This window comes from Procambarus clarkii, chromosome 48, assembly GCF_040958095.1.
Source record: "Procambarus clarkii isolate CNS0578487 chromosome 48, FALCON_Pclarkii_2.0, whole genome shotgun sequence".
Classification (NCBI taxonomy): Eukaryota; Metazoa; Arthropoda; class Malacostraca; order Decapoda; family Cambaridae; genus Procambarus; species Procambarus clarkii.
This window is the reverse complement of record NC_091197.1, coordinates 33,532,443-33,547,236: the sequence shown is the minus strand read 5'-3', so window position 1 is coordinate 33,547,236 and position 14,794 is coordinate 33,532,443. Positions and strand designations below refer to the sequence as shown.

The 14,794-nt window shown below is 39.8% G+C and overlaps 1 protein-coding gene across 3 annotated transcripts in view; it reads left to right on the top strand.

Annotated features, from left to right (window-relative positions):
• The window catches only part of SMC2 (structural maintenance of chromosomes 2), a 115,414-nt gene that overhangs the window by 1,305 nt on the left and 99,315 nt on the right, over positions 1-14,794 (top strand). For all 3 annotated transcript variants that reach the window (XM_069302689.1, XM_069302691.1, XM_069302690.1), the window contains exons 2-7: positions 885-1,081; positions 1,946-2,095; positions 5,535-5,696; positions 9,592-9,702; positions 9,908-10,045; positions 11,341-11,481. In XM_069302689.1, coding sequence (XP_069158790.1) covers positions 914-1,081; positions 1,946-2,095; positions 5,535-5,696; positions 9,592-9,702; positions 9,908-10,045; positions 11,341-11,481 — 870 coding nt within the window. In that variant the 5' untranslated portion in view covers positions 885-913. The remainder of the gene's footprint in view (positions 1-884; positions 1,082-1,945; positions 2,096-5,534; positions 5,697-9,591; positions 9,703-9,907; positions 10,046-11,340; positions 11,482-14,794) is intronic.

Below are 14,794 nucleotides of genomic sequence, written 5' to 3'. Positions count from 1 at the left end.
AAAAAGTAGTTAGTAAACAGTTGATTGACAGTTGAGAGGCGGGCCGAAAGAGCAAAGCTCAACCCCCACAAACACAATTAGGTGAATACACGTGGGGCGATATTCGACACACACGTGGAACGACATTCAACACACATGTGGGGCGGCATTCGACACACATGTGGGGCAACATTCGACACACATGTGGGGCAACATTCGACACACACGTGGGGCAACATTCGACACACACGTGGGGCAACATTCGACACACACGTGGGGCTGCATTCAACACACACTTGTGGGGTGGTATTCGACACACACGTGAGACGGCATTTGACACACATGTGGGGCGGCATACGACACTTAACCCTCCAGAAATCATTTGCCATCTTGAGGAAAATCTTGAAAGCCTTAGTTGCCTTCCTGGGCATTACTGAACAGTATTATAGAAATTGGTACAATGTCAGGTGCATCTCCATCCATATACTGATGCCTATGGTAGGAACCATTGATGCTGTGCAAAATTTCAGGACTTTTATGGGCCAGGAAGATATTTGTGATAACAAGAAATCTATTACAATTAGTTTATTCTACTGTACCTGTACTTGAAGATTAATTTTCAAAATTTGATGTTTTCAACATTTCTTCTTCACTACATTCAAACTAAATTGATTACATTTTTTTTACAGACATTGGCAATATATGTTTAAGAAGTAGAAAGGAAGATTTTTTTTTTTGTATGTGCACCTGGAAATTGAACGAGAACGGGTGCACAGTTTAAGGGCTATGGTCACTTGTGATGGAAATACCTGGAATATCAAGGTTCGGGTTGATAATTAACATGTTTGGCCTTTTTCCTGTACTTTGTGAGAGACCAAAATTGTATTAAATAAATGTCTTTGCAGGTTAAGCAGCGACGTGATACTGCATCAGGATGTATGTCAAATCTATGGTTATTGATGGGTTTAAAAGCTATGGTCAACGAACTGAAATCAACGGCTTTGATCCACTTTTCAATGCCATCACGGGTCTAAATGGTTCAGGAAAGAGTAACATTTTAGATGCAATATGCTTTTTGCTGGGCATCACAAACCTTAGTCAGGTAAGAGGTTCATGATCATTTTTTCAGTCTGAATAAATGAATTAAGCTTTGTAATTTATGATTTGCATGTTCTAGCATTCGCACCTTCTTGGTTTCATGCTTAGTACCATTAACCTTGTTCTTGAATAATTATGTACTAGCCGAGTTACCGCAGCTACAATGGCATATCAATTTGGGATTCCGGCGGAGGGAGTGTAGCAAGGGAGTGTTATGTCCACTGTGTACCCTGTGCCCGTCAGCCGGCGCCCCCCCCCCTCTTAGAGATACAGTACAATGTTAAGCAGAGGTCCCGGGAGGTGGGTGTGTTAATTCAAAACTTAAAGAAATTGCATATGTGATTCACATTGCAGAAGGGCTTTATCACCCTCAGAAAATCTGACCAGGATGGGGGTAAAGCTGATCGTTCAGTGGGATTACAACCTAAACATCACAGAGTAACTCGCATGTGAGGCAAAGACAGAAGCTAGACGGGTTGTTTAAATTTTATGTTTGATGATGGCAGCATTTCGTGCAACAACGTGCAAGGTGTCCTTGAGAATGAATGGAGAAATTGTTGATGCTTTCATTGTTACCTCTACTATCTTTTGTGATATTTCAATTACATGCAATTATATTTATCATTTTCTTTGGAATAATAGTTCTAATCATTAGCTGTACAATTTCGTATAAAGTCATTTGGTAACACACAGCATTCAAAACACGGTTTTACTGGAAAGAAATACTGTATTCAGAAAGGGTTGATTAACTGTGTAGTTGACTCTTGTCATGTGTAAAGTGCTCTTCATACACAAATGAATGATGAAAATCTATTCATTATACAGTTTAAAGTATAGAAATTTATTTGCCCATTTGCTTGTGTTCCAGGTACGAGCTACCAACTTGCAAGAACTAGTTTATAAAAATGGCCAAGCAGGTGTAACGAAGGCCACAGTGACCATTACCTTTGATAATACAGATAAGAAGCAGAGCCCCATAGGTTACGATCACTACAATGAAGTGACCATCACTCGACAGGTAAATGATAACCATAATTTTGATCTTGATATGTGTGATAGTTGCTCCTTGCTTTACCTCAGTTCATGCACTGTCTTCAATCATGTAGTTGAATAAGAGCACCAAGCAGGCTCTAAGGAAGGTAGATTTATTAATATAAAGTTGTCAAACACACTCCTTAATTGTCAATTTATTATGTATGTTGTCTGATCGGTGAAAGATAGCACAAGTTTTCCTTGTTAATGTATTTATTTAATAATATTCAGTAAAATGGTCTTGTAATAATTTTCTATGGAACTAGTTTTATATGATAAAGGTCTTTCCTGAGGTTAGACCAGTTGGTTGCTCCTTAGGCAGTTTCGTGCTATCTGAGATGCAGCTGTCAGGTCAGTGTGACCTGGTTCTGGACTCAGCAGCGGCAGTGTCTTGCTGTCTGTGATGCAGCTGCCAGGTCAGTGTGACCTGGTCCTAAACACACTAGCGGCCGTGTTGTGCTGTCTGTGATGCAGCACAGCAGCAGCCAGGTCAGTGTGACCTGGTCCTAAACACACTAGCGGCCGTGTTGTGCTGTCTGTGATGCAGCAGAGCAGCAGCCAGGTCAGTGTGACCTGGTCCTAAACACACTAGCGGCCGTGTTGTGCTGTCTGTGATGCAGCACAGCAGCAGCCAGGTCAGTGTGACCTCATCCTAGACATACCAGCAGCTTTTTCAAGCTGCCGCGTCTGGGCCATCAGTGAAGAGGTAGACACGGGAGATCTCTCAATCCAGCACAGGATGATCTCCAGAAAACTCAGTCATCTACACTTAAAATCCTCCTCAAAGCAATACTCTGGTTTAAGTTGGCCTCCTTAAGTACTATTCTGTTAATTGCTAGTGTACTATGGCTGCTTTCTCAGCCCATCACCTGATGATAGCACTTGTGTAGTAAACATAGGTGCTCAAGGACTCCACTCCTCACTTTATTCCATTGCTGTCGCTAGCACGGTTTACAGGAGGAGGTCATCATATGTTAAGTAGCCGCTGTTCATCCAGAGACTGCAGTCTCGTGTACACTGGGCATATGTTTTTAATTAAGTGAATGCTTGTATGTGGGGTGGTGTTTTCTTCTATTTGCATGTCTGAAGCATTTGTCATTCTGGATTGGCCTAGCCACAAGAGTTCGTTATGGTGGGTTAGTGATGTGGCGGCTGCATTTCTTCCTTTAGTAAACTCAAAATTTTTGCCAATTCCTGATGATTTTTGACTAGGTTTCTTTAGTCAATCTGATTTCTCTGATTTAGCTAGCTCCTGCTCTGACATCCTGCTTCCACTTTAAGATGTGGCCTATCTCTCGGGTATGGTTTTGTTCAGTTGAACAGGGCCCTGGCAGCTAGATATCTATCTGGTGAATGTTCCTAGTCCTCATTGACCTTGTGTGGCCTTGGGTCATGTGTCATGGGCCACGGTTTCTTCGTTGTGATACCTGCAGTGCTCCCATCTCTCTGATACAACTTTCTTTTCCTTTTCCGTGGGTAGGTAACTTTAAGGAACCACAAGCGGCTTTCCCCAGAAAACTGGCATCGAATGTATTGAAACGCCAATTTCTGGGTGGGCCCCAGTGGTTCCTTGACACCCTCCCTCCCTCCCAAGGAAGTCTGGGGTTATTTATCCATCATCATAGAACTGAGGGTGAAGTAGCCGACTGATCCAGTCTTCTTTTCTCCTCTCTCTAAACGAGCAGGAGGCGGGGCAAATGAGTTTGCACTAATTCCATTAAATATTTATAATTTGTTTACATTGTTGGTGGAGTTGGTGGAGCATCGATATTTCCTTATAGCCAGCTGTGGTCTGTTTGTTTCACTGACTTTGTGGGTGCTTCCCCAGTGGTGGCAGACATGATTAAAATTCACTGACAAGTCTATCATAGTGCCACCGCTCTCTGTACCTCTTTAGAGGGTGCCAGGTTCTGGCTCGTGGTCCCCTGGTTGGCCTAAAAGAACGCCACGATTAAGGGCATCTAGGAGTTTGACACTATATCAGCATTGTAGCTTCATGGTTTTTAATATTTATCTGTAGGGATTGTTGCCTGTGGAACTGATTGCATTATTTTTATTGACAAAATCTTCATGCACATCAATATTGATTTGTATGCTAAATACATATATGTATATGAAATATACATATTATTATTTGGCTTTGAAATGGCTCAATATGATATTGAGCTATATCAAAGGTGACCTACATTGTTGATTAGTTTTGGGGATGTTATGTTAATGTTTTTTGCTCCTAGTGAGTTACAGTGACAAACCCGCTCCTGAAAGGTGAAATACTCGAACCCTAGCATCCTTGGGTGTCCCAACTTTGTTAGTACCCTGGCGTGCTTTACTCGCACCATTATGACGGATGAATCACTTTGTAGTCAATTTGAGTAACTGAACAAAAATGTGTGTATACAGTATTCCATGATCTTGTGATTCTCTGCGTTAGTTTTTCATTGTGTTGAACACTTCCGAAGAGGATATATTTGTGTCACTAATATGCGCACAATATTAAATTCTTTGAACAATAAAACATAGCTTTTGCTATTATTACACTATCTACACGTTATGTATGTCTCCATTTGTATGCACCATAATGACCTGCTAGGCAGTTCTGGTGGATGTGGACTGAACTCCAATCACAAGATAGTGATGTAGGTTATCAGCAGATGATGTAACCTAACTCGGCAAAATGCATCCAATATTGTGCATCCAATTTTGCTTATGTTCATTGTGAGGAACTTGTTACCTTTGTCAATGTGCAGGTTTTTCCAGGTAAGCATTCTCGTTTATGTTTGTTCTTAAAAATGTTGTTAGAAACATAAGTACAGTATTTCTTGTGAAGCTTGGCATTGTAAGGATATTTCCATCTCTTACATTGTTGAGCATCAGGAGCAGTTTTCAACTACTATTCAAATATCCAAAATAAAAAGTTCCAGCACTAATATTACTGAGAATAATACAAATTATTAGAGATGCTAGAGAGCCCAACATAGTAAAGGTGTGCCGTTTTTTTTGGCAAATACGACCAATACCGATATATAAATAACGTACTAGAAGTGTCCCTATCTTGAGATGATTTCGGGGCTTAGCGTCTCCGCAACCCAGTCCTCGACCAGGCCTCCTTTTTATACACCCCCCAGGAAGCAGCCCATAGCAGTTGTCTAACTCCCCAGGTACCTATTTACTGCTAGGTGAACAGGAGCATCATAGTAAAAGAAACAATGCCCATTTGTTTCTGCCTCTACCGGGGATCGAACCCGGAACTTCAGGACTACGAACCCTGAGCGCTGTCCACTCGGCCGTCATCCACATAGTTGTGGAAATCATACAAGTGTCATTTTAATTTGTATTTATTTTGAATGTTTATGTATGTTGTATAGGACAGTTTACTAGTCATTCATCATATCATTTTATTATGCAAATTTGCCCCCATTCTTCAGGTTGTGATCGGTGGACGCAATAAGTACATGATAAACGGCACTACGGTCCAGAATAGTAGAGTTCAAGATTTCTTCCGCTCGGTTCAGCTTAATGTGAACAACCCTCACTTTCTCATCATGCAGGGACGCATCACCAAGGTCCTCAACATGAAACCTCCTGAAGTATGTGCTTTAAAGTTTTGATTTTATTTATTTATATTGCTAAGCACCATTTCGTGGGCAACATTTTTAACAATTCTGATACCGATGCCAATTCCGCTTAAAGGTCTCGATTCAGATATGATTATCAATTCCAATTCTAATTCTTTTAAAACTATACACAGTAGTTGAATACTGTGCTTGTTTTCTGAACATTTTTATATTTTAGTTTGGGAAAATGAATGCTCTACATTATGTAGAGCATTCATTTTGGTAAATGTACTGTATTAATAATCTACAAAGCACAAGAAAATAGGAAGCTCCTGTGAACACTCCATTACCCATCACAGAGCCGGCAACACAATAGCACTAGCCAGGTAGTTACTTGCAGGATTGCTAGGTCCTCAAATTCAACTTGAGGGTATAATATAGTACTTGATTCTTAATTATTATAATTTAAACAATTATAATTATTACCAGAAACAAAAAAATTATTTAGATATCAAATGTTAAAGAATCATTTTAAGAATCGGAAATCATGATAAATTTCCCTAGATTCTGATTCTGATGAATCATCCCATCACTAATATATATACATACTGTATTTCACCATCTATATACAGTACTAGTAATTAAAAGTGAGTCTGAAGTTGGGAAGCAACACATACGCTCCTCGCAAAATGTTCTTTGTTGTCCTCTGGTGACAGTTTACTATCCAAAACAACCCTCAGATCTCGTTCTTTAATAGAGTTCTTTCATTCCTTTCCACATAATTTATAAGTTGTGTGTGGTCTATTTTCTCCAATTCCATAACATAACATTTATTCACATTGAATTCCATTTGCCACTTTTTGCTCCGAGCACTTATTTTATCTAGATAAATTTGAAGAGCATTACACTCGTTTGTGTCTCCTATCTTCCCCAGTATCTTAGTATCATCCACAAACATGTTCATTTAAGCAGGCGATGAATCACAGTAACGTGGCTGAAGTATGTTGACCAATCCACACACACTAGAAAATGAAGGGACGACGACGTTTCTGTCCGTCCTGGACCATTCTCAAGTTGATTGAGAATCGCTTGAGAATGATCCAGGACGGACCAAAACGTCATCGTCCCTTCATTTTCTAGTGTGTGGATTGGTCAATGTGTTCATTTAATTCTGTATTCCTTCTGGTAGATCATTTATGTAGACAATGAACATAACTAGTGCTAGCACTGAACCCTGTGATACTCTGCTAGTAACACTCCTCCAGTCAGATACATTGTCTCTGATTTCCTCTCTCATCTGTCTGTCAGTTAGAAAATTTTTCATCCGTGTCAGAAGTCTCCCTGTCAATCCACCAGCATGTTCCAGTTTCCAAAACAACCTCTTGAGTGGGACTGTTAAAAGCCTTTTCTGGGTGCAGATAGACATAGTTAACCCAACCACCTCTTTCCTGTAGTATTCCTGTGGCTCTATCATGAAAACTAAGAAGGTTTGTTACACAGGATCTTCCTGTTTGAAAACCATATTATCTGTATTATTATGTCATTCCTCTCCAAATGTTTTACCCATTTGGCTTTAACTATTTTTCTAGTGTTTTGACTACCGTGTTAATGACACGGGTCTATAATTTAGAGGGTATTCTCGGTTACCATTTTTGTAGATAAGGACTGTTTGCCTTTTTCCAAATATCTGCTAAGATTTCTGTGGACAAAGATGTCTGGAATATCAATTGGAGTTGAATGCGCAGCTCACTTGCTCATTCTCGCGGCACCCAAGGTGAAACGTCATCAGGTTCAGGTTCAACTGCTTTATTTCTTCCTAGCCCCTTGAGTAATTTTCCACTTGGTCTCGAGACACCTTTATGTACTCTATGGTGTTTTCTGGAATTGGCATTGGGTCCGGCTCATTGAAGTCCTCAATTTTCACAAACTCACTTTGGAGGTGTTCATTTAGTGCTTCACACATTACTTTGGAGGTGTTCATTTAGTGCTTCACACATTACTTTGGAGGTGTTCATTTAGTGCTTCACACATTACTTTGGAGGTGTTCATTTAGTGCTTCACACATTACTTTGGAGGTGTTCATTTAGTGTTTCACACATTACTTTGGAGGTGTTCATTTAGTGTTTCACACATTACTTTGGAGGTGTTCATTTAGTGTTTCACACATTACTTTGGAGGTGTTCATTTAGTGTTTCACACATTACTTTTTCATTCTCAATGAACCTGTTTCCCATTCTCAATATCTGGATTTTATCCTTTGCATGCAGCTTGCTTATAATGAATTTATAGAAAAGGCCTGGATCTGTGTTACATCTGTCCGCTAACCCTTTCTCAAAGTTCCTTTCTGGCTCTCTCCTCACTGCTGTGTATTTGTTTCTTGCTTGCTTGTAGTGCTGGCATATTAGAGCGTTAGTCCTCTTCCTATATTTTGTCCCATTTCCTTGTCTTTTCCTCTCTGGCCCTCTCACAATTTCTAGATCCTATTTTCTGGTTCTGCATCTCTTATTTTGGTATATATTTTTTTGTACAGAATTTGGCATACATCAAATTTATTTCCTTGCCAGCAAGGAAATAAAAATTAAATTCATTAAATTTTCCAATTAAATTCATTAAATAATTTGCTAAGTTACTTAGTGTTCTCTCTTAAAATAAAGTTTGTCAACTACAGTACTGTATTTCAATTTTGCCATTCTCTTCTAGATTATATCAAGAAGCATATCTAATTTCCAACAAAACATGGTCACTCTTTCCCAAGGGAGGGAAGTACTGAATGTCAAATATCTGCTCTTTCCGAGTAAATACCAAATCCAGCAGTGATGGAACATCACTTTATCTCATTCATGTGGGCTGTGTTACATGTTGATACATGAAAGATTCCATGATGAGGTTTAAGAATCGGCCAGTCCAAAAATCCTGTTCTTGCTTCATTATCTTCCCAGTCTATCAATTTTAAATTGAAGTCACAAAGTATCAACAATCTTGATTTATCTTTATTTGCTTTTTACAATAATTTCTCTTATGATCCCCTCTCTTGTCATCGAGCTCCTCCATAGTCCATGTATTGCTTGCTGGTGGACTGTATGCAGTAATGATTATTAGTTTATTGTTCTGACTGCAAATCTCCAGTGCCATTATGTCTACTTCTGTAGGGTTGTCAAGTATCAATTATCTTACCTTTAGTCAATCCTTCACCAGGATTGCAACACTCCCACCGTTTCTAATTTGTCTGTCATCTCTCCAAATAGCAGAGCTCCTCACTCTGCAAGTGCGATAATATCTGGCCTCTTTAGCTGTAAAATATAATTTAACTCCAGTATTTATTTTTACTTTACAGTGTTGGTATACATGTATGCATGTATATACTGAGCAGTCAAACACTTATTGTGGTTGAGTGCTCAGTAACTAATTATGCAGTATGATGTCTAACAGATCTCTAACCCTGTCCATGGAGGACAGAAGAACATGTATATATGTTGGTTACCATTGTAAATGTATAACCACATCTGTGCTAGATAATAAACCAAATAATAATAATATTACTGAGTATTCAGGTACGGAAGTTCTGTGCAAGTATTGCATTTTTGTTGTATTTCCAGTACCACTCGAGGCAGTAGAATAGTAAAAACTTTGAAAGAAATATGAAATGTGGGAATGTATTGTTTTGGGCTAGTTTACCAAGACACATTGATGGAACAAATGCACGTTCCTGGTTTGTCAATAGGTCGTGCATTAGCCAATTGTTACTGGCATGCCGATAGTTCCAACTCGCCATGATGCATTCAAGCAAGGTCACACCATACATACAACTGCTGTACATGTGTTTAATACGTAGTGATTTTATAATGCTCATTGCTTTAGGTGGACTAGGAGGAGAGTTGCTGTATCTGCTCTTGAATGTTGAGTTTTGAAACTCGATGATGGTTTTCAGATTCTTGCAATGATTGAAGAAGCTGCAGGCACCCGGATGTACGAGTCTAAGAAGCAGCAAGCACAGAAGACTATAGAGAAGAAGGATGCAAAGCTGAAGGAGATCAATGATGTATGTTAATGTATTGATTAATGGTTGGGGGTTTGAGTGGCTATATTGTTCCTCATGCATGTCTGGTGTTTTAGTTAGGGGAAATGTAATGGGCATTTAGTTATTTCAAGTTTATTTTCAGTTGCTTTATTTGCATGATTTCATATATCACTTAGCCTAACTGTTTTCAATTTATTGAAGGCATAAAAATATGTCCTGTACATAGATTCTGGAGGAGGAGATCACGCCCACACTGAGTAAGCTGAAGGAGGAGCGCACAATGTACCTGGAGTTCCAGAAGGTGCAGCGGGAACTGGAACATCTGACTAAACTTTACATTGCCTACAAGTTTGTATCGGCACAGGTATGTCTTGTACACATCTCTAATATTTGTATCATAATGATGATGTATAGCAACTTGCCAGGGAAGTGAGGAATCAACTTGAAGGAAATTACATTACCTTGTACTAACTCAGAAGAGTAAACCAGGTTGAGCAAGAGTCTGGCCCATCCTCCTCAAATGAGAGTAATGTACTTCTTACAGCAACTATTGGGTCACATGTGCCAATATGTACTGTTGGAACCCCCAAAGGTTCATTTTGTTTGTTATTGAATTAGCCCATATGGCATTCATTAAATTGAAAATGTAACTAAAAGAGCCTAACCCAACCCAAACCTATCCAAGCAATCCTAGGCAACCCAGTAAACATAAGACCCGCTTTATTAACTCTCCAGCTATATGCAAAGTTATAATAATACTCTGGATGTTTTCCCCAACATAGTGGAGAATTGGCACAAGTTTTCTGAGCTTCTGTGTGGAACCAAGTCTTGTGTCTGATCCCTGGTATGCCAAACAAAACTCTCACATCTGATGTGACCCATTTGCATGGAGCATTCTCATTGAAATAACTTCAGGGAAAGAAGGAAATGCAGAATAAAACCAGTGAGGAGTAGAGGTGCCATAGGCACAATCAGAGAGCACTGTCTTAACATGAGGTGTCCACGGCTGTTCAAAACTCTACCAGCAAACATTAGAAATATTAGAAATATAAAAGAATGAATGTGGATTTATTCAAGAGGCACTTGGACAGGTTCTTGCAAGAAGTGCCGGACCAAGCAGGCTGTACCCTGGAAACACAAACCGAAACTGTCTCTATTTTCCGCTTGTTACAACTTGAAATAAAGTTGTTACATCTTGGCTTAACGTGTTTATGACGTATTAGAACGTTGTTACAACTTGCTATATTAGTTGTTATAACTGGTTAGGTGGTGTTAAAACTTGCTCGAACGTTGTACCAACGTCGTAGTTTCGGTGTGTGTTTGGTGGGTAGTGGATATGTGGGCCTGCGGGCCGCTCCAAGTAATAGCCTGTTGGACCAAGTTACAGTATTACAAGTCAAGGCTGGCCCCAGGCCAGGCTGGAGGAGTAGAAAAACTCCTGAAACCCTCTCCAGGTATGCTCGAAGGCTCGTCAAGGAGGAGGCATTTCATTACATTCAACATTGCGTTTTGTCAATGTGATATAAACATTGTTCACTGATATGGCTGTTTTTGCCCAAGATCAGCTGCTACATAATTTTGAAGGAACTTGCAACTGGCACAGGCTTAAACTAAGCAATTCAACTTGAGTCTGAATGTGACACTTTCAAAATTTTTCAGGAAGGCAGTGAGAAAGCTCGAGTGGAGCATGAGGGAGTCAAACAGCAGATTGATGAAATGCAGCAACGGATTAGTAACGGTACAAGAGAGGTAAAAGAGTTGGACAATCAAATAATACAGCTGCAGCAGATTCGTGATACAGTAAGTACTGTAGCATGTTGTTCTAATATAAATTCCCAGAAATTTATTTTGTAATAAATAAATTTATTTTGTAATAAATAAATTTTATTTATATCACATGCTCTGTCTTCTGTTATGTTCCATATCAGAGTGAATCTTTTTTGTTTTAGTTATTTGGATGCAAAAGTGCTGAAGAAATCATTATTCTGGTGGTATTGGGGGGGGGGGGAGTGAGGTATGTTTTGTGTGTGGGACAACATGACTCTTGGGGGGGGGGGGAGTGAGGTATGTTTTGTGTGTGGGACAACATGACTCTATTGGGGGGGGGGGAGTGAGGTATGTTTTGTGTGTGGGACAACATGACTCAAGGTGGGGGGGGGGGAGTGAGGTATGTTTTGTGTGTGGGACAACATGACTCAAGGGGGGGGGGGAGTGAGGTATGTTTTGTGTGTGGGACAACATGACTCAAGGGGGGGGGGGGGAGTGAGGTATGTTTTGTGTGTGGGACAACATGACTCAAGGTGGGGGGGGGGGAGTGAGGTATGTTTTGTGTGTGGGACAACATGACTCAAGGGGGGGGGGGGGAGTGAGGTATGTTTTGTGTGTGGGACAACATGACTCAAGGGGGGGGGGGGAGTGAGGTATGTTTTGTGTGTGGGACAACATGACTCAAGGGGGGGGGGGAGTGAGGTATGTTTTGTGTGTGGGACAACATGACTCAAGGGGGGGGGGGAGTGAGGTATGTTTTGTGTGTGGGACAACATGACTCAAGGTGAAGCTTGAAAAGTCAATTAATGATAATGGAGAAAAAAGACAAGTTATGTTAAATTATATGAATAAAAAAAGTGATCAAATTAGTTGCTTGTTAATACTGTATCTGGGATATTTAAAGTTGCTTGTTAATACTGTATCTGGGATATTTAAAGTTGCTTGTTAATACTGTATCTGGGATATTTAAAGTTGCTTGTTAATACTGTATCTGGGATATTTAAAGTTGCTTGTTAATACTGTATCTGGGATATTTAAAGTTGCTTGTTAATACTGTATCTGGGATATTTAAAGTTGCTTGTTAATACTGTATCTGGGATATTTAAAGTTGCTTGTTAATACTGTATCTGGGATATTTAAAGTTGCTTGTTAATACTGTATCTGGGATATTTAAAGTTGCTTGTTAATACTGTATCTGGGATATTTAAAGTTGCTTGTTAATACTGTATCTGGGATATTTAAAGTTGCTTGTTAATACTGTATCTGGGATATTTAAAGTTGCTTGTTAATACTGTATCTGGGATATTTAAAGTTGCTTCTTAATACTGTATCTGGGATATTTAAAGTTGCTTGTTAATACTGTATCTGGGATATTTAAAGTTGCTTGTTAATACTGTATCTGGGATATTTAAAGTTGCTTCTTAATACTGTATCTGGGATATTTAAAGTTGCTTGTTAATACTGTATCTGGGATATTTAAAGTTGCTTGTTAATACTGTATCTGGGATATTTAAAGTTGCTTGTTAATACTGTATCTGGGATATTTAAAGTTGCTTGTTAACACTTTCGCTCGGGGATGACGCAGCATTGCGTCATCCGTTTACTGGCGGTAATGCCGGGGATGACGCAGCATTGCGTCATCCACTTTAAAAATTCGCCAAAAATCAGGTTTTTATCTGATTTTTTGGGGACTGGTTTTAAAATGTGCGCCGATGTCTTCCCATTTTCTTTGTTGAGCCTCGTGGCCCTCAGGCGGCTTGGCACACCCCGTGGGCCCATTGTCTTTGCTCCACTGTTGTGACCAATGTCGCCTCCCCTCGCATCTCAAACGTGTGAACATTTCGGCTATTTCCCGTGGCTATATTTCTTACTGCGGCTTTAGAAACTATCTACGCTTACTCCACGATGGATAGTAATCATGAACAAGGCCCTTCCAGGAAGAAAATTGCGAAAGAAAGGCTTGAAAAGGGTGGGAATTTGGAGTGTAGCAAGAAGGCCTCTGAGCACTCACTCACGGCTAACGCGTGGCCCGTCTTCAACTCGTCGGCGGTTGGAGCGTGACCAGGTTTTTTTTTTTATATGCTAATGTTCCTCTAGAGAATTTTATTACGAACCCATTGAGACCAAAATGAAAGACCTAGGACAAAAATTGAGGTGACCAGAGTGAAAATAGTGAAAACATTTTATCCCGTTTGCGCGCTCCCGGGTAACTCGTTCGCACTTTCTCTGTTTGCTGCGGGTAATTAGCCGGGCTTTTGGAGTTTATATGCATTTAGTGCTGTAGAGAATTTTATTGCGAACACAATGATACCAAATTTTATCTCGTAGAGGGAGAATTGAGGTGACAAAGTTGAAGAGAGTATACACTTTTCGGAATTAACGCGCGCTTCCATGACACGCTGGGGCCCATATCGCCCTGTCGAGGGGTGGCGCGCGGGGTGAGCGAAAGTGTTAATACTGTATCTGGGATATTTAAAGTTGCTTGTTAATACTGTATCTGGGATATTTAAAGTTGCTTGTTAATACTGTATCTGGGATATTTAAAGTTGCTTGTTAATACTGTATCTGGGATATTTAAAGTTGCTTGTTAATACTGTATCTGGGATATTTAAAGTTGCTTGTTAATACTGTATCTGGGATATTTAAAGTTGCTTCTTAATACTGTATCTGGGATATTTAAAGTTGCTTGTTAATACTGTATCTGGGATATTTAAAGTTGCTTGTTAATACTGTATCTGGGATATTTAAAGTTGCTTGTTAATACTGTATCTGGGATATTTAAAGTTGCTTGTTAATACTGTATCTGGGATATTTAAAGTTGCTTGTTAATACTGTATCTGGGATATTTAAAGTTGCTTGTTAATACTGTATCTGGGATATTTAAAGTTGCTTGTTAATACTGTATCTGGGATATTTAAAGTTGCTTGTTAATACTGTATCTGGGATATTTAAAGTTGCTTGTTAATACTATACCTGAGATATTTAACCACTGTGATGGGCGAGTTTATTGTGACATTCCCTCTGTGCGCCGCATAAAATAAAGTTTTCGCTAGCATTTTTTTATCTTTGTAAAATGAGACATTCCCTTCCCTGAACAACGTACATGTAAAAAAACCCAGCGTTGAATGTAATGAAACGCTGTTTTCTGGGTGAGACCCGGAGGCTGCCCAGAGCTTTACCAGGCTGATATACTAATGTCAGACTTTGGCATCAGTCATGTGTACAATATGGAGTTCTAGGGCCTACCGGGGACCGCGGCCAGAACCTGGGCCCCCCTCAGAGAGGCAAGGGGAGCAATGGCCTATAGAAACCCCGTGTGGTTGGAAGCATTCTATGTCTGCCATCG